General features: G+C 46.2%; 2 protein-coding genes across 2 annotated transcripts in view; both read right to left on the bottom strand.

Moving 5' to 3' along the window:
- Positions 1 to 228: 228 nt before the first annotated feature.
- TRAF1 (TNF receptor associated factor 1) lies at positions 229 to 15,384 on the bottom strand. The gene is made up of 9 exons (XM_032232553.1): positions 14,944 to 15,384; positions 11,160 to 11,244; positions 9,759 to 9,857; positions 9,189 to 9,305; positions 8,930 to 8,995; positions 8,364 to 8,774; positions 7,509 to 7,686; positions 6,636 to 6,784; positions 229 to 1,239 (listed from the first exon to the last, which is right to left on the bottom strand). Exons 1-9 carry the CDS (start codon positions 15,159 to 15,161, stop codon positions 1,021 to 1,023), a joined length of 1,542 nt encoding a protein of 513 aa, XP_032088444.1. The 5' UTR covers positions 15,162 to 15,384; the 3' UTR covers positions 229 to 1,020.
- Positions 15,385 to 20,071: 4,687 nt separating this feature from the next.
- C5 (complement C5) overlaps positions 20,072 to 27,075 on the bottom strand; it is a 50,793-nt gene continuing 43,789 nt past the window's right edge. Inside the window, exons 37-41 of the mRNA XM_032232559.1 lie at positions 26,210 to 26,296; positions 24,292 to 24,381; positions 22,427 to 22,510; positions 21,013 to 21,151; positions 20,072 to 20,210 (exon numbers count right to left, since the gene is read on the bottom strand). Of these exons, the coding sequence (XP_032088450.1) occupies positions 20,078 to 20,210; positions 21,013 to 21,151; positions 22,427 to 22,510; positions 24,292 to 24,381; positions 26,210 to 26,296 (533 nt within the window). The 3' untranslated portion in view covers positions 20,072 to 20,077. The remainder of the gene's footprint in view (positions 20,211 to 21,012; positions 21,152 to 22,426; positions 22,511 to 24,291; positions 24,382 to 26,209; positions 26,297 to 27,075) is intronic.

Genomic DNA, 27,075 nt, shown 5'->3' with positions numbered 1-27,075 from the left:
TTAACCAGTGGAACAGCTTGCCACCAGAAGTTGTGAATGCTCCAACACTGGAAGTTTTTAAGAAGATGTTGGATAACCATTTGTCTGAAATGGTATAGGGTTTCTTGCCTAGGCAGGGGGTTGGACTAGAAGACCTCCAAGGTCCCTTCCAACTCTGTTATTCTAGTCTCTTCTGAATCCTGCTGAATCACTTACTTGTGTGTGCTTTCTGAATATGATTGCTGCTGCAAAATCTGACACGTCCTTGCAGCAAATAGCGAATAGGCAGATCAGCTTCAGCACATTATTACAGTCTGATTCAGCAGAAGCGGCTGATTGGCGGATGGATCGGCCTCCCAGAATGCCCCCCATCAGCTGTTCCAGGCTGCAGGGATTGCCAGAGACTATCGCCTCCTCCATGCCTCGCATTCGTTTTTGGCTACCTTTGGTGTATAAGACGCACCCAAATTTTCACCCTCTTTTACAGGGGAAAAAGTGTGTCTTATACTCTGAAAAATATGGTAAGTCTAACTGTCCTTGAATTCTGTTGACCTTATTTAACTCCAAGCAGATGCTAAACATTAGTTGAGAAGATTAATTGCAAAAGTGGTTGAGCAATAACAACTCACTGGACCTTCACATGTCCATCCAATCTTTCACATCTGGCAGGAGGAATGTCCATCACAGTGAATGGCAACGTTTTGTCACGCACCCAAATGTTCACCCACTTTTAGTGGGGGGGGGGAGTGTCTCTTATACTCCGAAAAATACGGTACATGTGTTATTTTTTGTTTCTTTCCTTTTTGTAAAATGGTACGCTCGGACAATATACTGTATTCAAAATACTTATATATAAATTAAAAAAACTTGAATATATATATATATAATAAGAAGAGCCAAATATTATTACTGGAGGGCTGGAGTGGCTCTTTTGCAGAGCCAAATTCAACCGTATTGCAAAGCCCCATCACCCGAAATATTTTCAGTGCATCTCGCCGCCTTTAAATATTCCCTCGGCGAGCCAAGTAGTTGGAAACGACTTCACGAACTCGTTTCCATGATGCATTTGAGGAACAAGGTGCCTTCTTTCAAATAAGTGTATTTCGGGGACTGTAATTTGGCCAGCGGAACGAATCTGGCAAAGCCGCTGGGCTCGTTCAGGTCCGTCTCTGGCCTCTGGAAGGAGGCAGAGGTTGGATCCGGCTGGAAATGTGTTGTCAGATTGTCCCCGTGGTCTTGGCTGAGCAAGATGAAGGTGATCTGCAAAGAGAGAGGTGGGGGGGGAGGAGAGTGAGAGAGAGAAGAAGTTAAGTGAGCTTCTGGAATGGGAAGGAAAGTTCTCGGCATCTTCAAAGAACCGGTTGGTAGGTCAAAGAAGCAGAGATTCCTCTGGTATCTCAAGGTCAGCAGAGGGAGGAATTCTTGGGGTTGAACAGATGGTGAGGAGGACAACATAGCTCAAGGCCTATGCGTTGGAAAGGCTTCCTGGAGAGAACGAAAGGATGTGGTGGGGGAGCCCAGCCAAGCAGCCTCCTTGCTTTGCCCCCCCCCCAACCTGGATACGGTCCACTCCAAGGGATGTTGTTATCTCACAAAGCTTCTGTGAAGTTGACAAGGAAGACATTGTACTTTAAGCCTGGGCTCCAAAATTCAAGAGCTCTCTCTCTCCCCCCCCCTCTCTCATCTCTCTCTCTCTCTCTCTCTCTCTCTCTCTCTCTCTCTCTCTCGCTCGCTCGCTCGCTAGCTGGCTATCGCTCTCTCTTTATCATTTATCATCTCTATTTCTTCACTATTTCTATCCCCGCATCATGTCTTTCTCTGTCTCTATCACTCGATATTTCTTTCTATGTCCTCTCTCTCCCTCCCTCCCTCTCTGATATCTGTCTGTCTGTCTGTCTGTCTGTCTGTCTGCCTGCCTGCCTGCCTGCCTGCCTGCCTGCCTGCCTGCCTGCCTGCCTGCCTGCCTGCCTGCCTGCCTGCCTGCCTATCTATCTATCTATCTATCTATCTATCTATCTATCTATCTATCTATCTATCTATCTATCTATCTATCCTGTCGTTCTCTATCTTTTTATCATTTATCATCTCTATCTCTTAACTATTTCTACCCCTGTATCATGTCTTTCTCTGTCTCTATCACTCTATATTTCTGTCTATGTCCTCTCTCCCTCCTCCCCCCCTCTCTCTTTCTCTCTCTCTCTCTCCATCTGTTATAACTAACTCCTCCATGTTTCTCAGAAAGACCAACTGTGTGTTTGATGAGCCCATTCTCCAAATATTCAACCTGGTCCTGAACGAGAGAGAGAGAGAGAGAGAGAGAGAGAGAGAGAGAGAGAGAGAGAGAGAGAGAGAGAGAGAGAGAGAGAGAGTCGAGAGGCCAGTAAAACAGAGCAAGAAGTCACCCCTTCTTTACACCAAAGGGCAGGAGAAGAAGAATCAGGAAACACACACACACACTCCTGAAAAAAACCCCATTTTTACAAAGGTGTTGCCCTTGAGAAAGTCCTCATGACGCTCATCCCACCTGGACCAGTCGTGATGACCAAGGCTCCGTTATGGTCCTTCATGGAAATGGAAGGAAAGAACTTTTGTGAAAGAGTGGTGAGATTCATTAAGGAAAGATTGGACCCCCGATTGTTTGGAATGGCAGGTAGAGGGTCTCCTGCCTTAAGCAGGGGGTTGGACTAGAAGACCTCTCAGGTCCCTTCCAGTCCTATGATTTTATGATTTAAGGGATTTCATGAACACCTAATAGTCTAAAGAAAAGAAGAATTAGGAAGGGCATAACAGCAGTATTTGAGGGGCTGCCACAAAGAAGAGAATTCTTTGGAGAATTATTCTCGAAAGCACCTGAGGGCAGGAGAAGAAGTGATGGGTGGAAACTAATCAAGGAGAGAAGCAACTTAGAATAAAGGAGAAATTTCCAGAAAGTGAGAACAATTAACCAGGGGAACAATTTGCCACCAGAAGTTGTGAATGCCCCCAACACTGGAAATTTTTAAGAATAGTCTAGACAATCACTTGTCTGAAATGGTAAAGGTTCTCCTGCTTGAGCAGGGGGCTGGACTAGAAGACCTCCAAGGTCTCTTCCAGCTCTGCCATTCTATTCTATTCTATACCATTCCATTCCTCTATTCTATTCCTCTATTCTATTCTATTCTATTCTATTCCATTCTATTCCATTCCATTCTACCAATTAAGGAAAATATTTGTAGTTCAGGGTTTTTATTTAAATTTAAATAAATAAATTTATTTAAACTGTTCTCTGGTTTGAATTTCCACCCCCTTCCAAAGGTTGATTAGTTCTGACGGATGTATTTACATCAGATATTCTGGAAAAGAAGACTGTCCCTTTGTCCTTTTTTTGTCAGATCTACCCCACCCTAGTGAATCCAAAGTCACACCCACAAAGTTGTGTTACTCCCCTGCTGCTGATGTTCCTTGCGTTGTTGTGATCCACTTCTGTTTTATTTATTTTATCTTGTATTTGGTTTTTGGTGTTTTTTTTTTTAACGTCTGTGTCAAGCTAGCCAAGGAGCGGAAGAATAAAGCCAAAACATTTTGCCTTTGATTTGTCATTGAGGATTTCCAGGAATTTTGCCAAGTTCTGGAGCTGTTTGAAGACTTGGCGTCCACAGGAGACGCTTCTATGAAAAAAATCCCAGCCGTTTTGAGGTTTATTTTCTTTGCAATTAGATTGCTTTTTAAAAAAAAAAAAAAAAACTTAGGCCTTGCAATGCATTTTTATTTGTTTCCCCTTATGTGTTAGCTTACATTTTTTTGGCCTCTCGTTATAAATCAAGAAAGGGAATAATGAACAATGATGTAGTTATTCTCTGGCTCCTCTTGAGCCACTTCTGGCTTCATCCATCTAAGTGTGAAGAGATATTTTCTTCATTTTCCCCTCCTAAGCCTGGCTGTGGCAAATCTAGGCAGCAGACTAAAAAGCAGAGACATCACCCTGCCAACAAAAGTGTGCATAGTCAAGGGTTGTGGTTTTCCCAATTGCAATGGACAGCTGTGAAGGTTGGACCATAAGGAAGGCTGAGAGCCAAAGAATGGAGGCCTTTGAACTCTGGGGCTGGAGAAGACTCCTGCATTGAGTCCCTTGGACTGCAAGGCCATCCAACCAGTCAGTCCTAGAGGAGATCCACCCTGACTGCTTTTTAGAAGGCCAGATCCTGAAGCGGAAACTCAAAGACTTTGGCCACCTGATGAGAAGGAGGGACTCCTTGGAGAAGAGCCTCATGCTGGGAACGATGGAGGGCAGAAGAAGAAGGGGATGACAGAGAAAAAAGAGAGACAGAGAGAAACAGGCAGAGAGAGAGACAAAGAAAGAGACAGAGAAACAGACAGACAGAGAAGAGAGACAGACAGACAGACACAGAGAGAGAAGAGAGAGAGAGAAACAGACAGACAGAGGCAGAAAGAAAGACAGAAAGAGAAACAGGCACACACACAGAGAAAGAGAGAGAGAGAGAGAGAGAGAGAAGATAAATAGGATGGATAGTGAGTGAGTGAGTGAATGAGCGAGTAGCTGGGTAGGTAGATGTGTGTGAGAGAGAGAGAGAGAGAGAAAGCTACACACACACACACACACACACACACACACACATTAGATGAGATAACCTCCTCATCTAAGCCAAGGTGGCGCAGTGGTTAAATGCAGCACTGCAGGCTACTGCTAGATCAGCAGTTCAGCGGTTCAAATCTCACCGGCTCAGGGTTGACTCAGCCTTCCATCCTTCCGAGGTGGGTAAAATGAGGACCCAGATTGTTGGGGGCAATATGCTGACTCTCTGTAAACCGCTTAGAGAGGGCTGAAAGCCCTATGAAGCGGTATATAAGTCTACTGCTATTGCTATTGCTATTGCTCCTGTGAGTCCCTTGGACTGCAAGGCCATCCAACTGGTCAGTCCTAGAGGAGATCAACCCTGGCTGCTCTTTAGAAGGCCAGATTCTGAAGAAGAAACTCAAAGACTTTGGCCACCTGATGAGGAGGGGGACTCCTTGGAGAAGAGCCTCATGCTGGGAACGATGGAGGGCAAAAGAAGAAGGGGACAGCAAAGAAGGAGGTGGCTGGATGTAGTCACAGTTGGCATGAGCGTCAATGGACTCCAGAGGATGGTAGAGGAGAGGAAGGCCTGGAGGAACGTTGTCCATGGGGTCGCGATGGGTCGGACACGACTTTGCAACTAACGACAACAACTTTTGAGCAACTGCTGGCTTCATCCATCTAAGTGTAAAGCGGTATTTTCTTCATTTCCCCCACCTAAGCCTGGCTTGACTGCCTTCAGCTGATCCATGGAGGTTTATGCTAAAACCCAGCTAGTCCGTGCACTATCTCAGAATAGAATACAGAATAACAAAGTTGGAAGGGACCTTGGCGGTCACCTAATCCAACTTAGACCTTATGCCATTTCAGATAAATGGTTGTCCAGTCTTTTATTCCCTCCAGGGATGGAGGGCCCAGAACCTCTGGAGGCAAGTCGTTCCACTGACTGGATCACTAGGTTGGACCTCTCTTTATTGAACTTCCACCTATTACTTCTTGACCTGTCCTCAGGTGTTTTGGAGAATAGCTTGTTTAAGATGAGTAGAGTAGAGTAGAGTAGAGTAGAGTAGAGTAGGATAGAATAGAATAGAATAGAATAGAATAGAATAGAATAGGGAATTCTTTATTGGCCAAGTGTGATTGGACACACAGGTATTTGTCTTTTGTGCATATGCTCTCAGTCTCTCTCTCTCTCTTTCTCTCTCTTTCTCTCTCCTTCCCTCCCTCCCTTCCCCCCCGCTCTCTTTCCACATTGCCCAGTGTCTTCAAACTCCTTCTTCCGTTCTCAGCAAGGGCAGCCTCTGTTCCCACGGGAAAGAAGATCACCTAGCCAAAACAATCCTCACTATCTATTCGCTCCTCCTCTCCACCCACCCACCTTAAGAATGTGGCGAGCCTGGAAACCACCTTACCTAGTAAAGAGAAAGAGAAATAAATAAATGAGCATAATAGAGAGTTAAATAACATAGCTACACATATGTCAAATTCGGGCTCAAGAATAAAATAGAAAAATAATGGAATAGGGATGGGATGGGATAGCAGAGCAGAGCAGAACAGAACAGAACAGAATAGAAATTAGGAATAGACTAGACTAGAATAAGGAATAGAATAAGGAACAGAATATAGAATGGAGTAGAATGGAATGGAATAGAACAGAACAGAAATTAGGAATGGAATAGAATAGAATAGAAATTAGGAATAGACTAGACTAGAATAAGGAATAGAATAAGGAACAGAATATAGAATGGAATAGAATGGAATGGAATGGAATGGAATAGAATAGAACAGAAATTAGGAATGGAATGGAATAGAATAGAAATTAGGAATAGACTAGACTAGAATAAGGAATAGAATAAGGAACAGAATATAGAATAGAATAGAATAGAATAGAACAGAAATGAGGAATGGAATGGAATGGAATAGAATAAGAATGGAATAGGATAGCAGAGTAGAGCAGAACAGAACAGAACAGAAATTGGGAATGGAATGGAATGGAATAGAATAGAATAGAACAGAATAGTAGAGGGGAGTGGAATGGAATGGAATCCTTTCTTCCTTGGTACAGCTTCCCTTCATGATGGCAACCACCGGCCTCCGTTACCTTGTGCGTGAAAGGCCAGGGCAGCAGTGAGTCATAGTCCCCTTTGAGAAGCACGATGAAGAGCGAGATGTGGGTTCCCCTGCCTCGGCCTTCTCCATTCAGGTAGATCCTCATGCACAGTTTGTAACCGTATCGGGAAGTGTAAAATGCTGAAAAGAAGGAGAACTTGGAAGTTAAGAAACCCTTTCATATGGGGAGGTGGAGGGGAGGAGGAAGCAAAGGAGAGAGATAAGGAGGGAGGAAGAAAAGGGAATTGGAGGGGAAGAAGGAGGAAGCAAGGGACGGAAAGAAGGAGGAAGGAAGGGAGGGAGGGAGGAAGGAAGGGTAATTGGAGGGGAATGGGAGAAAGAAGGAATGATGGGGAATTGGTGGGGGGAAGGGAGGGAGGGGAAGAGGAAGGAAAAAAATAAAGGGAAGGAGGGAGGGTGGATGGATGGATGGATGGATAATTGGAGAGGAAGGGATGGAGGGGAAAGGGAGGGGGAGGGGAAGGGGAAAAGGAAGGGAGGGCAAAAGGAAGGAATGGGAATTGGAGGGGAAGGTAGGGAGGGAGGAAGAAGGAGAATTGGAAGGGAAGGAGGGAGGGAGGAGGGAGGGAGGGAAGAAAGGAAGGAAGGAAGGAAGGAAGGAAGGAACATTTTTTCACCCTCAAATAAAGGCTCAAAAAAGATTGAGCATCTTGAAGGAACAGCAGAGAGAGATGCCCAACATCCTCTTCACTTTTCCAGCCTGGCTGGTCCTAATTCTGACCCCCATTTCTGACCCACCCTTCCTCCGACCTGGCTGCCTCAACATGCACCGGATCGTGACTCCCTCCAAGCGCTAAAGCCCTCTGAACGGTTGGAGAGGCTTCCTGTGAGGTGAGAGGCTCACCCGGCGACTGGAAGCTGTGGACCTTGCCACAGATGGCTTCGTAGCATTTCTGATGAACGTCCGTGATTTTCCACAGGAAGACGCCGTCGTAAGAAGTCTGCTCGGACGAGTGGAGTCTCTGCCCCAGTCTGATGAGAGCGGCGTCTTTCTGCGCCAGGGATCGCTGGAGATCCGCCATCTTGAGAGGAGAAAAGTTCATTTTTAAAGGGTTTACCTGGCAAAGATCAAGGGCTATTTTGTACAAGTAGTCCTCAACTTACGACCCCGATAGGAGTTCCAGAGATGCGGTCATAAAATGAAGTCCTTACATGACCAGATCTGGATTTATAATCATTTTTACCACAGTCATGTGGTGAATCGCCACAATTGTTAAGCAAACCCGGCTTTCCGAATCGACTTTTGTGTGTCAGAAGGTTGTTGCAAGATTTAGATTTAGATAATCTGTATAAATCTGTATAAAATGTTTTATAGGTGGCACTTCACACTGGCAAAAATGTTTAAAGATAGATTGGCTAACTGTTGGAAGTGTAAGCAAGCCACGCCCAGGTTCTTTGCTGTCCCCTTCCTTGTTGCTCACACAGCAAATACTGTTTGTTTCCAAACAGCCCTCAACTCTCTCACACACTGACAGGACGCTAGCCAGATGAATACCATGGATGCTGGTAGACAGAGGAAGAATTTTTTTTCTTATTTTCCTCCCCAAAAACTAATGTGCATCTTATACTCCAGTGCATCTTATACTCCGAAAAATACGGTAGGTCATTTGTAACTACATAGGGATTCTAGGCTGATCCCTCTTTTGACTCTGCCCCCAGGTTCTGCTACTCCTTCTCCTACCACTCCCCACCGGCTTACCTTCAGCTCTAAGCCACGAATCATATCTTGGTCAAGGCCCCTCTGTCCACGGAAGGCCAGGATTTTCTGCCGAGACATGGCCATCTCCTTGCTCAGCACCGATGTGATGTTCTCAAAGACCTGCAGCTTGGTCTCCAGCCAAGAAACCCTCTTCACTCGTCTCAAGAGGGTGCACCAGCTCACCACCCCCTCCTCCACTGGCGACGCAGAGAAGGACCTCTCCCCCACTGGATCCTGAATCTTCAGGGTGAGAGGTGACTTCATCCAAAGCTTGGCATCTATCAAAGGTGAGTTGCACAAGCTGCCTCTTGGGGATGGATTGCCCTTCAGGTGTTTGACATACTGGAGCAGCAGAGACAGGTGTCTTCCGGCAGCATTCTTCTCGTGAACTTTTTGATCTCCTGCGTTGCCCTGTTTGGGAAGAAACATGGCGGCCTTGGGCAGGAGAAGGAACTCGGTGCTTTGGTCCTGTTTGACAACTCTCATCCTGGCACCCATCCAAGGGGACCAGCTGGAGTGTCCACACCTTGCCAGAGCTATTGATGCTCACAGTTTCCCAGCCATACCTTGAACAAGCATCCAATTCTGGAAAATCGGCAACCTTCATCCATGGGACAAAGTCCTGAAGGATTCTGTTCAGGAAAGGATAAGCCGAAAGGGAAGGAAAGATGAGAGAGGTAGGTGGATGGTGAGAGAAAGAAGGGGACAGATGGACAGATGATAGGCAACAGATAACAGACAGACACAGAGATAGAAAGTCGTAAAACAGATATTTAAACGTATGCAATTGAAACGCCGAAAATCAGACAAATTTAATGGCACAACCTGATGCTCCTTCCCAGATGTCTTGGGGTTATCGACAGCGTTTGGATCCATCAACATCCTGCACACCGCTGCCTGACCATAATTGACCAGGACGTATTCACACATTCGGCGATGATCCTGCAAGATACGTTTTTGCAAAAAAAAAAAAAGTTATCCCTAGAGAAAAGGAATTTGATTTTAATAGCATCTACGACGAAGGTAGAGATCAAAAAACATGTGCATAAAAAGAAGCCTTCCATCCTTCTGAGGTCAGTAAAAGGAGGACCCAGATTGTTAGGGGCAATTGGCTGGCTCGTTAAACTGCTTAGAGAGGGCTGTAAAGCACTGTGAAGCGGTATATAAGTGCTATTGATATTGTTACTGCCTGTCCGTCCCTCCTTCCCTCCCTCCCTTCTTCCTCCCTTCCTTCCCTCCCTCCCTCCCTCCTTCCTTCCTTCCTTCCTTCCCTCCCACCTTTCCTTCCATGGACCCCTGCCATAGACAGATCCGACCAGTTCATCTCCCCGATCCATTCCGTTTTTCCTCGGCATGCAGTTAGCCAGTCCCCAGCCAATATGTCTTCTCCCTTACTTCCAAATTGCTCAGTGGGCCCCTCCAGATGCATCCGGGTATCCCACAATGCACAGTAGGTTCCGGGATCTCCTTGTTCAGGGTGGCCTTGCTAGGACTCTGGAAGCAAACCAGCACAGACATCAAACTTCAGCACAATGAATTCTTGCCATACCGCGATTTTTTTTAGCTATGGCATGTTGGTTTAAAAAACAGGAGTAGGCAGGTGCGCAAAACTGGTGAGGTTGTAAACCTGGGACCTGTCAATCATCCCGTTGGTACGTGTATCAAAAGAAATTCCTGACACATTATTTAAACAAGAGTATACAGTAAATGTACTGATAATTCCACATAGGCACAGAAATAGCAAAGCCAGTTCTGAAGTTTTCACGCAGAAAACCAGCATAGGTAAATGTTGTGACTCAGCAGAAGTTTGCTGTGAGTTGAGTCGGGATGCAAGAATAACAATGCAGCTGGGGCTTGTTAGTGTGGTCTTCTGGAGATAAAAGGACTGATGGTGCCACACCCTGGTTGCAGAAGTCAACGTTCATCGTTCGTTCATGGTTCATTGTTCATCGGTCGTGGTTTGTTTGTGAGAGGCACTTGGAGAAGTGATCTGCTTTCTTTCTGTACACCTGGTTTGGCCGTAAGAGATCTTTGTTTTTGCATTCTGTTATCTTCTTGCTAGAGACTTTATTTATGTTTATTTTTGGACTCGCAGCCAGTGTGAGCCGAGGATGATAAAGTTCTTTCCTTTTAAGTCTGTCTGCCTGTCGTCTTTGAACGAGCGAAGCAGGGGGGTCAGAACAGATAAATATCCCCTTCCCCCCTCATGGACCTCCCCAAAGTTCATTCAACTGCATTTATTTTATTTTGGGAATATTCTAAGCCCCTCGGAGGTTTCCCAGCATTCGACCTTGGGATTTGGGGACTTCCATGGTTGCTTCGTCTCTCTTGCATTCCTCAATTCCCCCCCAACCCTCCCTTGCATACCGACACCTTCTCTCCCACCCAGGGGGTGAAATGCTCTGGAGTCTGCTACCGGTTCGCTTCGCGCTCACATGTATGCCATTCGCCCGAATTGGTAGGAAACAAATGGTACCGGTTTGGGCAAACTGGTAGTTCCAACAATCTGCTTTGTGACAATCAGCTGTGCCACGCTGATTGATTGTCGCACAGCTGATCATTGGAGCTACCGGTTTACCCAAATCGGTAGCATTTTTTTTTTACCACCGGTTCAGTCGAACCGGTAGCATTTCACCGCTGCTCCCGCCCCCTCCCTGTTTCTGTTGCCTGGTTGCGAGCAGGGGTGTGTAGCAAGTCAGCCATGGCAACACCATTTTGTAAGAGTTCCACCACTCTCTCCTGTGGAAGTTGCGCAAAATGGTACCGTTGCAAAGTTCAATGGAAAGAAGGATGTACCTTTTCTCCAGCTAGTAAATTGTCTTCCCCGGCAAGTTTGGAATCTTCCTCTTTACAATCCTGGCAAATGGGATTGCTATTATTTCTGGATGAGCAGGAAAAAAAGAAAGAAGTGATTCGAATTGGAATCTTCCCAAATGACAATTGGACAGGGCCAATTTTAGTTAGGTAGGAAGAATCATGTTGGATACTACATCTTTTCTATCCTTGTTGTGTTCCACCAGCAGCCTGCGCAGCTGGCAGCAGATTCGGACAGTGAGGAGGTTGGGGAGGAAGATGGGCCAGTCCTGGAGTCTGGGGAAGGCTCTGATGAGGGCTCTGATGTTGGAGGCAGAGAGGGGGCCAGGGCCGTAAGCCAGTTATCAGCTGCCTTTGGAGTCAGACATCAGTGAGGCAGAAGAACAGCTGGAACCTGTTCCCAGTGTGTGCATGCGTAGAGTGGCCGGACAAAGGGAACAGCTAAAGAACAGGGATCAACTTGGGAGTAAGGCCACAGATGGACCATGAATGGCCCCTCCCAGAGGAAATAAAAGAGGAGCAAAAGGGGAGTGGAGTTTGCAGGAGACAATCAGTTCGCTTCATTGGTTCGTGACTCTCCAAGACTCCTTGCCGGGTTTTGCAGGTATCGTCCTGGCCGCTCTCCAAGCCAGATAAGGTCAGTGACCGTAAATCCTCCATTGGAAGACTTTACTCGATGTGAATGAGTAAAATTCAAATTAATAAAAGGGATTTTTGTCGGGACCAGGAATTTGCTTCATGCTCCTCCAACACAGAGCCCTCCTCAGAGCCTTCCCCAGACTCCAGGACTTCCCCATGTTCCTCCCCAACCCTCCTCACTGTCTGACTCTGCTGCCACCTCCGCTGGCCACCCCTTCCCTCTCTGTTATTCCGTTATCGAAAAGAATTATTTGGAACAATTCTGGAGCCACCTCTTGCTAAGCATTTCCAAGACTCAAAAAAAAAAAAAAAAACATCCCAGAGCAGTTGGGAAGTCTTAAGGGATCATTTTTCTTTTTGGCTAAAATGGCCTTCCCACAATGGTGGAAAATCAGACAGTGCTTTAGGCAAGGATGAGAGGTGGGAAGACAACAGGTGTTTTTAATTTATCAAGAAAACCTGTTTTGTTTTCCTTCCCTTGCTTTAATCTAGTTTAATCCACTTGATGGGGGTTGCTATGAGAGTAAGGCAGAGAGGAAGCGCAACAAATTGTGTAATCACGTAATACTCATTTCTATGACATGTGCAGAAACCAAAACAAATCATTATTTAGCCTTTCCAAAGCCACCCTGAAGTTTTTCCGGATTTGGGTGCAAGAAGTTAAATGGGGGAATCGATAAGATGCTGTAATCCTGGCATAGAACGAAGAGGGGGACATGGAAATATTTTAGTGCAGATCAGAAGTTGGCAAGGGGACGCAATGGCTCAGTGGCTAAGACGCTGAGCTTGTCGATCGGAAAGGTCGGCAGTTCAGCAGTTCGAATCCCTAGCACCGCGCAACGGAGTGAGCTCCCGTGACTTGTCCCAGCTTCTGCCAACCTAGCAGTTCAAAAGCACGTAAAAAATGCAAGTAGAAAAATAGGAACCACCTTTGGTGGGAAGGGAACAGCGTTCCATGCGTCTTCGGCATTGAGTCATGCTGGCCACATGACCACAGAGACATCTTCGGACAACGGTGGCTCTTCAGCTTTGAGACGGAGATGAGCAGTGCCCCTTAGAGTTGGGAACGACTGGCCTTTACCTATTGAAATTGGCAGTTGATGCTTTATAGGGGTCCTTCTCTCAAATATCTCTGAATTTTCTCCTCCAACTTTGAGAAAACTGCTAGGACAATCGCAGAGGAACTAATCTGCCTCGCTTCTTGGTTCTGTTGGCCACCATATGCCCAACCAGATAGCAGGAGCCCTTCTACAATTCTTTCCCACCTCAGCTCAAGAACAAGAAAAATGATTAGGGGCTGGAGGCTAAAACATAGGAGAACAGTTGTACGAATTGGGAATGTCTAGTCTAGTGAAAAGAAGGACCAAGGATGACCTCATAACAGAGTTCCAATATTTGAAGGGCTGGCACAAAGACGTTGGCTTGAAACTCAACATTAAGACAACTAAGATTATGGCATACGGCCCTCTCAATTCCTGGCAAATAGATGGGGAAGAAATGGAGGGAGTGACAGATTTTACTTTCCTGGGCTCCAAGATCACTGCAGATGGGGACGGCAGCCAAGAGATTAAAAGATGCTTGCTCCTGGGGAGGAAAGCTATGGCAACTCTAGACAGCATCCTAAAAAGCAGACACATCACCCTGCCAACACAAATGCATAGAGTCAAGGCGATGGTTTTCCCGGTTGCAAAGGATGGCTGTGAAGGTTGGACCATAAGGAAGGCTGAGCGCCAAAGAATGGAGGCCTTTGAACTCTGGTGCTGGAGAAGACTCCTGCATTGAGTCCCTTGGACTGCAAGGCCATCCAACCAGTCAGTCCTAGAGGAGATCAACCCTGGCTGCTCTTTAGAAGATCCTGGAGAGGAAACTCAAATACTTTGGCCACCTGATGAGAAGGAAGAAGGGCTCCCTGGAGAAGAGCCTCATGCTGGGAACGATGGAGGGCAAAAGAAGAAGAAGAGGAGAAGGGGACGGCAGAGAAGGAGGTGGCTGGATGGAGTCACCGAAGCAGCCGGCGTGAGCTTCAATGGACTCCAGAGGATGGTAGAGGACAAGAAGGCCTGGAGGCACACTGTCTCTGGGGTCGTGATGGGTCGGACACAACTTTGCAACTAACAACAAAAACACAAAGAAAGGGGGGGGGGGTTCAACCTATTCTCCAAAGCACCTGGAGGCAGGACAAGAAGCAATGGGTGGAAACTAATCAAGGAGAGAAGCAACCTAGAAGTGAGGAGGAATTTCCTGACAGTGGGAACAATTAATCAGTCGAATGTTTTGCCTCCGGAAGTTGTGAATGCTCCAACACTGGAGGTTTTCAAGAAGAGACTGGAGAGCCATTTGTGACAAAATAGTATAGGGCAGTGTTTCTCAACCTTGGCGACTTTAAGTCCTGTGGACTTCAACTCCCAGAATCCCCCAGGGGGATTCTGGGAGTTGAAGTCCACAGGACTTAAAGTCGCCAAGGTTGAGAAACACTGGTATAGGGTCTCCTGCTTGAGCAAGGGGTCAGACTAGAAGACCTCCAAGGTAGAACATAATGGAATCACAGAATGGGAAGGGACCTTGGAGGTCTCTTCCCACTCTGTTATTCTGGGGGGGTCTACTTAAGGGGAGCATGCCTTCCGATGCAGCTAAAGTCTGGTGAGTTCAATGGCTTTGATCCCAACCTTCCAATTCTGTCTCTCCGTTACTTTCCCCCAGCATCCCAGCCCCCTCCCTCTCTGGTCCAGCTGAGGGGGGATAAGGGGAGAGATGACCCTTCTCCATCTAAACAGAGCCAGGGAGTGAAGGACGTTGGAAGGATGCACTTACTCTCTTGCAGGTGGCAGGGCACCTGGCGGGGGCTTCCAATTCTCAGCTGTCAGTCAGGGAGGAAATCCGGTCTCCATCTTTTCAACAGGATATAACCTCCCAGACAGGTAAGCTCTGGATTTTTTTTTTCATTCGCATAATCCCCGTCCCTTTTGACTGCCCCGCGCCTCTCCCCACCTACGGATCTCCACCCGAAGAGGTCTCCTTCTCCTGTCCACCCCTCCATCTCCTTTTTCCGCCCCACGTCTCTGCCTCTCCTCCCCCCCCAAACCCGGCTTCCCACTTCATCACGTGTCCTGTTCCGAAAGAGACTCACCGTACCATCCAGGTTAGGCAGGCGGTGTAATAGGGCTCCCTGGGGTGGTTTCGCAGGTCTTCCTGCGGGAGAACGGTGCCATGACTGCCAAGGTCTTTCAGCTCCCCGGCATTGGCACAGATGCAAAGCGGGGAGCCCTGTTTGGCTCTGCCCAGAGGGGAGCAGGGCTGGGGAGCAGGAGCACAGCTGCTGCTGCTGTTTCTCTGCCTGCCTGCCATCCGCAGCAGCAGCAGCAGCAGCAGCTCCTGTACGACCAGAGAGAGAGAGAGAAGGGAGGGGGGAGAAATAAGGGACTTCAGATCAACGCCGCTCTGCCGGCAATGCTCAGCTGGAGACCCCTCCCCAAGGACCGAGCGGTCTCTCTGGCCTGCTGGTGGCGGGGGTGACTTGAAAGGCAGCAGGATTTCATTCCCTCCAAGGCTGAAGGGAGCCCCAGCAGAAAGGTTTGAGGCAGCTGTGACAGGAAGTTACAGAGCCAGCCTTTGAATTCCCCCAAAAACACGGTGATGGTGATGACAAGCGACGCAGTGCGGGGGGGGGGGGGGGGAAGGAGAGACAAGCGTGAATCAAGGGCCACAACAGCCAGCAAAAACCTGGCAGATTAACAAGAGTTGGAAGGGACCTTGTAGGTCATCTAGTCCAACCCCCTGCTCAGGCAGGAGAACCTACATGACTTCAAACAAATGGTCATCCAACATCTTCTTAAAAACCTCCCGTGTTTTGTGATCTTTTGTGATCTTTAGTTCCTTGTCCGCCTTCTCCTTCTTCTCCATCTCCTCTTCTTCTTCATCCTCCTTCTCTATCTCCTCCTCTTCTTCCTCCTTTCTCCAATTTCTCCTTCTCTTCTTCTTCATCCCTTCTCTATCTCCTCCTCCTTTCTCCATTTTCTCCTCCTCCTCCTCTTCTTCTTCATCCCCTTCTCTATTTCCTCCTCCTCTATCTCCTCCTCCTCCTTTCTCCATTTTCTCCTCCTCCTCTTCTGCATCCCCCTTCTCTATCTCCTCCTCCTCCTTTCTCCATTTTCTCCTTCTCCTCCTCCTCCTCTTCTTCTTCACCCCCCTTCTTTATTTTCTCTTCCTCTATCTCCTCCTCCTTTCTCCATTTTCTCCTCCTCCTCTTCTGCATCCCCCTTCTCTATCTCCTCCTCCTCCTTTCTCCATTTTCTCCTTCTCCTCCTCCTCCTCTTCTTCTTCACCCCCCTTCTTTATTTTCTCTTCCTCTATCTCCTCCTCCTTTCTCCATTTTCTCCTCCTCCTCTTCTTCATCCCCCTTCTCTATTTCCTCCTCCTCCTTTCTCCATTTTCTCCTTCTCTTCCTTCTCCTCCTCCCATGTGACTTGAACATCCTTCACCAAGATGCTGCCACTGTGCAATAACCCACTTCATCACCATCGTGAAGTAAACACCTCCTTCAAGTAGAGCTTAAAGTGTGTGAGATACATCCACATAGCTTTCTTGGTCAACGTATGAAAGTCGCCCTTCTTCTAGAATATTTTGCAACTTCTCAGCTGGCCCTCTTGCTCATAGTCTCCCGTCCCACAACTAACCCATCCAGTAGCCTAGATATAAACAGAATGACTTGAAGTTGGTATTAGATGAAAGAAAGAATATTTTATGGTATCTCTCTTATGCCATGAGAAGCGTAGTGGTGGGTCGGACTAAGAAAGTCTTCTACTTATACAATACTGCATCCAGTTTTGGTCACCACACTATGAAAAAGATGTTGAGACTGTAGAAAAAGTGCAGAGAAGAGCAACCAGGATGATGAGGCAAGGGGAGGCTAAAACCTACGATGAATGGTTGTAGGAACTGGGCATGGCTAGTCTAGAGAAGAGAAGGACCAGGGGAAACATGATAGCAGTCTTACAATATTTGAGGGGCTGCCACAGAGGGGGGGAGGTTCAAGCTATTTTCCAAAGCACCTAAAGGCCAGTCAAGGAATAATGGATGGAAACTGAAGAAGGAGAGATTCAACCTAGAAATAAGATGGAACATTCTGACAGTAAGAACAATCAACCCATGGAACAGAAGTTGCTTTTGGGAGCTTCATCCCTGGAGGCTTTCAAGAAGAGATTGGACTGCCATCTCTCAGAAATGCTGTAGGGCCTCCTGCTTGAATGGGGGGTTGGACTAGATGACCTATAAGGTCCCTTCCAACTCTGTTAAATTTGTTAATCTCAGTGTCCTGTTCCCTGCAAGGGCCCTTTGGGATTTGCAAACCTTAGCAAGAAAACAAATGCCCATATTCTTTTTTTTTTTTTTTTTTTTTTTTGCAAACAGCCACTTTAAAAGGTTTCCACACCCTGGAAGTTCAAATTTATCCCACCCCTTAAGGGAGCGAATGACCTTCCTTCCTTTGGCATCATGTAGCACTGCTTTGTCTTGAGCAAAATAAACAAATCCCTCTTTCTTAGAGGAACAAGATCCAGCTTCATCCCTGGAAGCTTTCAAGAAAAGATTGGACGGGCCGTTTGTCAGAAACAGTGAAGGGTCTCCTGCTTGGGCGGGGTGTGTGTGTTGGACTAGATGACCTACAAGGTCCCTTCCAACGCTGTTAATCTGTTAAAGGACCGATGAACCCTGGAAACCAAGTGTTCCCATCTCCAAGGCAAGAAGTGCAACTTGCAACAGCTTCTGTGGCAGGTTTTGTTGCTTGTGAAGAGAAAAAAACAACCCACCGCTTTTTGCAAAACTCTCAGCGATCCAGTATCTAAAGTTTTGCAAACTGCACCGGCCTCCGCCTACACGAGGCCGCTTTCTAAATCTTTCGGCTGCAAGATCGGTTGCCTAAATTAGGGGAATCCGAGGTTTTGAGTGCCAGCCACATCCTGGGGGTGGTGGTGGTGGGGGTTGTTTTTAGCCGACTCTCTGTGCTCGTCGAAGGATGGGCTGGAAGGGATTTACCAGAGGAAATGGGTCAGCTGCGGAAAGTACTGAAAAACTTATTGTTAGTTTCGACTTGCGTTTTTCAGGCCACAACTCGACACTTCCGAAAGTTGCTCCTGCTGAAGGCAGCAATGGCTTTCCTCCTCTGAGGAAGGGCTAGTGCACAGAGTCCTTTCTCGGCGATAATTGAGTTTGGAATTCGCCTACGGTCGGACCTAACACAAAATTGTCTGCTACAACATCCTACCTGTCAACATCTACTTCAGCTTCAACCGCAATGATACACGGGCAAACAATCGATACAAACTCAAGGTGTAAACCGCTCCAAACTCGATTGCAGAAAATACGACTTCAGCCACAGAGTGGTCAACACCTGGAATGCTCTACCTGACTCCGTGGTTACATCCCCCCACAGCTTCAACCTCAAACTGTCTACTGTGGACCTCACCCCATTCCTAAGAGATCCATAAATGGGGTGTGCATAAGCGCATCAGTGTGCCTTTCGTCCCTGTCCTACTGTCCCCTTTTATTTGCATTCATTTCCCTTGTTCATGTCCATGTTTATACTTATCCCTGTTATCTCGCACATGTTCGACAAACTAAATAAATGAAAATGAAATGAAACGTCAATTTTGAGTTGCTGAGTGAAACGTCAAATCGGTGAGTTTTGGTTCCATCTTATGATTTTTTTTTTCCTGGCCACCGTGGTGAAGTGAATTGTTGCAATAGTCACACAGTGGAGCAGGGATATCGGGCTTTCCCGTTGAGTTTGCTGGCTAGGAGGTCGTGAAAGCGGACCGTGTGACCTTGGGTCACAGCGATGGTCGTAAGTGCGAACCGTTTGCCAAGCTGGTTTTGATCGCGGGGATGCTACCCCGGCTGCTGAGTGTGAAAAATGCCCGCCTTGTTGAATGCGACTTTGAACGCGCATGAAATGAACTGTGGTTAAGTCGAGGCGCACCTGTATAAAAAAAAAGAACTGGTATTGTATTGCAGATTGTCACAGGAGTGTCGCAGTGGCCTAGAGGTGTACCTCTCGCCTCACAATCCAGAGGCTGTGAGTTCAATCCTGGGTAGAGGCAGATATTTCTCTCTCTCTCTCTGGGCACAATGAGAATAGATCTTGCTGAATGAAACTCCGCAATGGTGACAAGAAGGCATCCGGCCAGTAAAAACTCTGCTAGCTCCGTTCATTTGCCCAGACTCCACCCCGCAAGGGATTATGGGGTTGTTAAATGAGGATGGTGACGATTGTAGATTGTCACACCCACTTTTCTGAATCGATGGGTTTTTGGCAAATATTTGCCATGTTCTGAGGAGGATTGTTTTTTCTTTAAAAAAGAAACTGGGGGGGACTTGTAGATGGGAATTATCTAGCACTGATGTGTTCTTGAAATTAGAAATTTATCTCCCTCTTTTTATCCTGTGGTGTATGTGTTTGAATGACATCTGGGTCCATTGAAGTCTACAGTGGTTGCGGCGTTGACAGTTTTCAACAAATTATTTTAGCAAATCCTTTTTTAACAAATGCAAAATTGGAAGCGATTTATTACATATAAAAATTTACACATGCATATATAAACTATGAAGGTTGGGTGATTGATGATGATGATGATATTTTTTTTAAATCAGGAAAAAGGGGAGGACCAAAACATTTTTTTTAAATTGGCTGTTGGGAATCTTCCTCTTTTGAAAGTTTTGAAATCCCGGTAAGCATAGCCTACAATTTCAAGGAGTCATGAGGACTAGAAACTTTTGAATTGGCTTTTGTTGAGGTTTAAACATAAGAGGTGGACAGCCTTTTGGTGTTGATATAAGTTTGGAGGAAGGCTGGGAAGTGAATTAGGCTGAAAGACAAGGTGGGACTAGAACTCACCCATCTCCTGGTGATTGGCCCAAAGTCACCCAGCTGACTTTCTTGCCTAAGGTGGGACTAGAACTCACCCATCTCCTGGTGATTGGCCCAAAGTCATCCATCCAGCTTTCTTGCCTAAGGTGAGACTAGAATTCTCAATCTCCTGGTGATTGGCCCAAAGTCATCCATAGTGGGTGAGGAGTTCTGGGAGTTGAAGTCCACAAGTCTTAAAGTTACCAAGGATGGAGAGCCTTAAGCTAAGCCATGATCCTATTCCTACCTGCTTAGGGTAACCACCGTCCTACTTGCTTAGGGTAACAAGTCCGTTAGAAACTGTCTAAAATGCCAGGTTACAGGAAGCCCGAGACTGTTTTTGAGGGTCTTCTCAAGAATTTTAACAACCGCTGAGAAAGAGATCATCCACAAATTCATCCAATGATTCCCTAAAGGTTTGGCAAGAATCACAGGCGGTATTGGGCAAGGGCCACCACTCAATCCACGTCAAGTCGTCCAAGGGATATTGGTATCTACGGAGGAAGAAAAATGAGATTTTTTTTTTAAAAAAAGAAAACCAGCAGACATTCACGCTGATGGAGGAAATGCAGGTGGCTGGTGGGTGTTTCTTACTGCAGCATTACTCCAGGTTGGAGGCTATAAGAAGGGTCAGCTAACAAATATTGTTGTTAAAACTCACTCCACTCCCCTGATTTTAATGTCTCTGAATATTGTTTCTCAACCATATCACTCTTATCTATGTCAAATTAAATATGTATATTGAAAAGGAATGATAAATACCATCAACATGAAATGGAGCTTGCTCAGAAGCTGAAATACACCAAGTAAATGAGATGAAGAGTGTGAAGTAGAGGAGAGAGGTAAGGGAAGAAGAGAGGGATAGGAGAGAGGGCAAGGGGGGGGGGAGAGGAGAACAGAAAGGAGGAGTGGAAAGGGGACAGAGGGGAAGGAAAGAGGAAGGGGAAGTAGAGAAGGGAAGGATGACAGGGGGAAGAAAGGATGTAGGGAGGGGGGAGGAGAGAGGGAGAAGAAAGTGATGGATAAGGTTCAGTTATGGTATATGGAGAGCAGAAGAGCCAATAATTATTTTTGAGAGTTGATGGTAGATGATGTCTTTCTTCCCCTCTTCCTCCTCCTCCTGCTGCTCCCCCTTCCTCCTCCTCCTTTCCCAAATACCCACCCCCCTAATAGCACTGATGATGTCACTTGGTTGGGCAATGAAATATCTGCAAGAAAACAACCAAGCTCAGGGAGCGCCAAGGACCCATTTGGGGTGAAGGATTGCCCCTCCAACAGAATGATGGTTTTGCTTACTTGGCACTGGCCCCTTCTCCTGTCTTCAGAGCCTCTTTCCCCATAATCAGGTAATTCTCCTTTGGATTCAGCTGGATATCCGTACAGGAGCTCTTTTTAATTAAGATGATTTCTGTGTTCTTCTCAGCAAAAGTCACCCCTGTGGAAGAGTTGAAGGAAATTGAAGGGAATTGAAGGAAACCTACAAATCAAACATTTTTCCACTCTAGGACTGGCCAGTTGGATGGCCTTACAGTCCAAGGGACTCGCAGGAGTCTTCTCGAGCACCATCGTTCAAAGGCCTCCATTCTTTGCAGTGGTGGGTTTCAAATTTTTTTAGGATTTCTTCTGTAGGTGTGGCCTGCTTTGTGGGAGTGACTTGGCGGCCATGTGACTGGGTGGGAGTGGCTTGCAAGCCATGTGACTGGGTGGGTGTGGCCAACTTGTAAAATGTGGTGAAACCCACTTAACAATGCTCTTGCTTAGCAACCAAAATGTTGGCTCAGAAACTCCGGCATTTGAAGCACGCAAGTCTTAAAGCTGTCAAGTTACAAGACCCTCACACCCCTAACCCTTTAGAAAAAAAAAAACCAGGGGTGTTCAAACTTGACAGCTTTAAGACTTGTGGACTTCAACTCCCAGAATTCCTCCTCCAGTCATGTTGGCTCAGAAACTCTCGCATTGAAGTGTGCAAGTCTTAAAGCTGTCAAGTTACAAGACCCTCACACCCCTAATCCTTTAGGAAAAAAACCCCAGGAGTGTTCAAACTTAACAGCTTTAAGACTTGTGGACTTCAACTCCCAGAATTCCTCCTCTCCCTCTTCATCTTGATGATATGTGGACGGGCGGGGGGGAGGGAGCTGGAACCGGTTCTAAATGGCACTGTGGATTTGTGGAACCTCTTCTATAGAAGAGGTTAGAACTGGCAGGAACCCACCCATGATTCTTTGGCTCTCAGCCTTTCTTAAGGTCCAACCTTCACAGCCATCCATTGCAACTGGGGAAACCACAACCCTCGACTACACACACTTTTGTTCTCTCTGCTTTTTAGGATGCTGTTTAGATTTGCCATCGCTTTCCTCCCCAGGAGCAAGCGTCTTTTAATTTCTTGGCTGCTGTCCCCAGCTGCAGTGATCTTGGAGCCCAGGAAAATGAAACCTGTCACTGCCTCCATTTCCTCCCCATCTATTGACCTGGAATTCAGAGGGCTGGATGCCATGATCTTAGTTTCCTTAACGTTGAGTTTCAAGCCAACTTTTGCACTCTCCTTCACCTGCATCAAGAGCTCACCCACATCAATGAAGCTCACAGCCTCATTGAGCTAAGCAAGCCCCTTCACCACGACAAGGCAGTAATCCATGAAGGGGATTATTGCTTAAATAGCAACAATAATTTTAAATAAAGAAATGTTTATGCTGCACTGGGCAATTCTCACCTAGTTTATAAGGTTCCAGAAGGACTGCCTGGTATCTAACAAAGCTTCCTTCTTCTTTGGATGATTTGATAATCACTTTGTAAACTGAAGGGGTAGAAAGCAGAAAGAACAGTTTGTTAAATAAAATACCATTGCCGCTTTCATCCTCAAATATACACTTTCCATGCACGACACCATTCTGCTTCTCCTTCCTTCCTATTTTCTAGGTCAGTGGAGGTTGGAGAAGGCCGGGATAACATCTGGATGCAAGAAACAAAATTCACATATATCCAGTGCAGGGCGTAACATCAACTCTAAGCCCGAAGAAGAGAGAGTGAAATTCAACCGAGCCAATCGTTATTGGCTTACATCCATTAGACAGAATCTTGCCAGATTAAAGCTATAACCTTCTAACCTAACAGATATATTCGTGGGAGACTTAAGTTGTGGCTCCCCTGAACCTTTTTCTCTGCCTTTTGAACCCCTCTCTCAAATGTCGTCCATAGCACTACAGCTTCCCAGCCAGGAGGCAGCACATTCTTGAGAGGCGTCCAAAAGGAAGAGAAAAAGGTTCAGGGGAGCCACAACTTAAGAGTCTCCCACGAATGTATCTGTTAGGTTAGAAGGTTATAGCTTTAATCTGGCAAGATTCTGTCTAATGGATGTAGAGAGAGGGAGAGAAAGAGAGAGAGAGAGGGAGAGACAGAGAGAGGGAGAGAGGGAGAGGGGGAGAGAGGGAGAGAGAGAGAGAGAACAGACAAACAGACAGATACAGAGCCCTTTTTTAGCTATACATTCCTTCGTAGATAATAAAGGTTTTCTGACCTAGGCTTCACCAAATTACAAAACAGACTAGTTGTCCCGAAAAAAAACCCTTTTTATTTATCTAATGTGAATTCCTAGCATTCACATCCAGCAAAGTCCCGGCAAACAGTCTTTCAAGGGTGAATTGCAGCCACAGACCTTATCAGTCCTTGGATAGTTGCCAGGCTGATATCTTCCAGACGCAACACTGTACAAGGAAATACTTGGCTAGGAGTCTCTCAGATAAGCAAATCTTCCCACTAATAATAACAACTAATTGTCTCCTGCAAACTCCCTTCCTCTTTTGCTTCTCTTTATTCCCTATGGGAGGGGCCATTCAGTGTCCCCTGTGCCTTTAATCCCGAGTCGACCTCTGTTCCTTAATTGTTCCCTTCTCCTGACAGCTCTGTGCATGCACACACTGGGAAGAGGCTCCAGCTGTTCTTCTGCCTCACTGATGCCTGACTCTGAAGGCAGCTGATAACTGGCTTACAGCTCTGGCCCCCTCTCTGCCTCCGGCACAGAGCCCTCATCAGAGCCTTCCCCAGACTCCAGGACTGGCCCAGGTTCCTCCCCAACCTCCTCACTGTCCGAATCTGCCATTAGCTCTGCTCATTGCTCATCTCTGTTTCAAAGCCGAAAAGCCAGCGCTGTCCGAAGACATCTCCGTGGTCACGTGGCCGGCATGACTCAACGCCAAAGGCGCACAGAACGCTGTTCCCTTCCCACCAATTTGTGGGCCCTATTTTTCTACTTGCAGTTTTATGTGCTTTCGAACTGCTAGGTTGGCAGAAGCTGGGACAAGTAACAAGCTCCCTCCATTACGCAACGTTAGGGATTCAAACGGCCGAACTGCCGACCTTCCTGATTGACAAGCTCAGCATCTTAGCCACTGAGCCACCACGCCCCTGTTTATATTAGTATTGTAAGCAAATTAAATACCCAGACAACACAGCGTTTATTAAGCACTAAGAACTGTAATTAATAAAAAATCAATTTAAAACAAGGAAACTCTACACACATCCCATTTCTGATGCCATGTTTATGGAACCATTTTTTTTCTTAGACCTGAGACTCATTACCGTAGGCGATGTTATCCCGGCAAGCTGCCTCTTTTCGGGTATCCAAAGTTATGGATGTGTCCAGCCGGGGCTGCATATGTCCACATTCCGCTATATTTTTTTGAGGAAAGAGAAGATTTTTTTTTTCAGCAGGAAAGTTGAAGCAGAAAAGATTCTGTGTGATTCTTGGACAAGGAGGCCTGTGATCGGAGTATTTGGCTCCCCCTTCAGACTTAAACCCATGTTTTTCTTTGATTTTATTTTATTCTAAATATTTTTATTGTACGTTTTTTCTTTATAATACATCACATTTCCAGTTTTGCAGCGACAATGTATTGGCTGTATGCAGTTTTTTATGGTATACATAGTTTTATACACCCTGATTATAACCAACATTCTCTTAATCAGACATTTGTAATCTCTTTTAAATACATAATACTGTACGTCATAGTTATGGACATTATTTTCATAATTGTACCATCATTCTTCATATTTATCTCTCCTTTCCCCTCTCTACTTCCTTCTCCTTCTTTTTTCTCTTCTCCTCTCCTCTCTCTCCTCTTCTCCCCTCCCCTCCCCTTTCTCCTCTTGTTCATTTCCTTCTCTCCTTTCCCCTCTACTTCCTTCTCCTTCCTATTCCTCTCTTTTCCTCTTCTCTTCTCCTCTCCCTTCTTCTCTCCCCTCTTCTCCACTTCTTCCCTCTCTCCTACTCCTCTCCCCTCATCCATTTCCTTCTCTCCTTTCCCCTCTCTTCTTCCTTCTCCTTTCTTCTCCTCCCTTTTCCTCTTCTCCTCCACTTCCTTCTCCTTCCCTCTCTTCTACTCCTCTCCCCTCATCCATTTCCTTCTCTCCTTTCCCCTCTTCTTCCTTCTCCTTCCTTTTTCTCTTCTCCTCTCCTCTCTCTCCTCTTCTCCCCTCCCCTTTCTCCTCTTGTCCATTTCCTTCTCTCCTTTCCCCGCTACTTCCTTCTCCTTCCTATTCCTCTCTTTTCCTCTTCTCCTCTCCCTTCTTCTCTCCCCTCTTTTCCACTTCTTCCCTCTCTCCTACTCCTCTCCCCTCATCCATTTCCTTCTCTCCTTTCCCCTCTCTTCTTCCTTCTCCTTTCTTCTCCTCCCTTTTCCTCTTCTCCTCCACTTCCTTCTCCTTCCCTCTCTTCTACTCCTCTCCCCTCATCCATTTCCTTCTCTCCTTTCCCCTCTCTTCTTCCTTCTCCTTCCTTTTTCTCTTCTCCTCTCCTCTCTCTCCTCTTCTCCCCTCCCCTTTCTCCTCTTGTCCATTTCCTTCTCTCCTTTCCCCGCTACTTCCTTCTCCTTCCTATTCCTCTCTTTTCCTCTTCTCCTCTCCCTTCTTCTCTCCCCTCTTCTCCACTTCTTCCCTCTCTCCTACTCCTCTCCCCTCATCCATTTCCTTCTCTCCTTTCCCCTCTCTTCTTCCTTCTCCTTCCTTCTCCTCCCCTTTCCTCTTCTCCTCTCCCCTCTCTCCTCTACTCCACTTCCCTCTCTCCCTTCATCTTTCCACTTCCCTTTTCTTTCATCTTTCTCCTTTCCTTATTATATATGTTTCCATTTTCCTTTTCTTCAATTTTAGTACAGGCAAGCAGATGCAGAATTTTCTTTATTTGATGCACTGTTTAGAAATGAGGTTTTTTTTTTTAAAAAAATGGTGCTTTAAGATTTACCTGCAATTCTTCACACGCACAAATACACACACACACACACATACACACCATATCCACACTGAGACTAGGAAACAGTTGGTAACAAACAAACTCAATTACAATGAATCATGTTATAGGGTGCTCTGACACACTGCTTGCTCATATCAATCTCGTGATCTAAAGGAAGTTCTGTTGTTAGAAAAAAAAATAAAACATTGCAGCAATTCTTAACATTTCCCCCCACCCCCAGGTCCTTCAATTCAAATTACTTTTGACTCTTACCTTCCATACATCTGCATTCACTGCCTTCACATAACTTGACAAGAGATTCTTCTCCGTAAGCATTATAAAAGATAGTGCATTTTTTATCTGCAGAAACAGAACAAGAAAAAGTTTCATTAGGTTTTTTTTTTAAACAGAGAGAGATTGATCGTGTAGTAAAGTTAGGGAGGGGAAGAGCTAAAGAAGGGAAGGGATGGAAAGAAGGAAAGAAGGAAGGAAGAAGGGAATGAAAGGGAAAGGGAGAGAAGGAAGGAAAAGAGAAAAAGGAAGGGAGAAGGGAATGAAAGAGGGAAGAAAAGGAGAGGAAAGGGAGGGAGAAGGGAGGGGAAGAGGAAAGAAAAGGGAGAAGGGGATGAAAGAGAGAAGGAAATGAGAGGAAAGGAAAGGAAGTGAGAAGGGAAGGAAAGGAGAGGAAAGAAAAGCTGCAGAAGGAAAAGAAAGGAAAGGAAGGGAGAAGGGAATGAAAGGGAAGGGGAGAGGAGGAAAGAAAAGAAAAAAGGAAGGGAGAAGGGAATGAAAGAGGGAAGAAAAGGAGAGGAAAGGGAGGGAGAAGGGTGGGGAAAACAGAAGGAAAGGCAAGGAAAGGCAAGAAAAGGAAGGGAGAAGGGAAGGAAAGAGAAGGAAAGGAGAAGGGAATGAAAGAGGAAAGAAAAGGAAGGGAGAAGGGGATGAAAGAGAGAAGGAAAGGAGAGGAAAGAAAAGCTGGAGAAGGAAAAGAAAGGAAAGGAAGGGAGAAGGGAAGGAAAGGAGAGGAAAGAAAAGCTGGGGAAGGAAAAGAAAGGAAAGGAAGGGAGAAGGGAATGAAAGGGAAGGGGAGAGGAGGAAAGAAAAGAAAAAAAGGAAGGGAGAAGGGAATGAAAGAGGGA

Source organism: Thamnophis elegans, chromosome 16, assembly GCF_009769535.1.
Source record: "Thamnophis elegans isolate rThaEle1 chromosome 16, rThaEle1.pri, whole genome shotgun sequence".
Lineage (NCBI taxonomy): Eukaryota > Metazoa > Chordata > Lepidosauria > Squamata > Colubridae > Thamnophis > Thamnophis elegans.
Note: the sequence above shows the minus strand (reverse complement) of the source record. Positions and strands in the feature narration are given on the sequence as shown.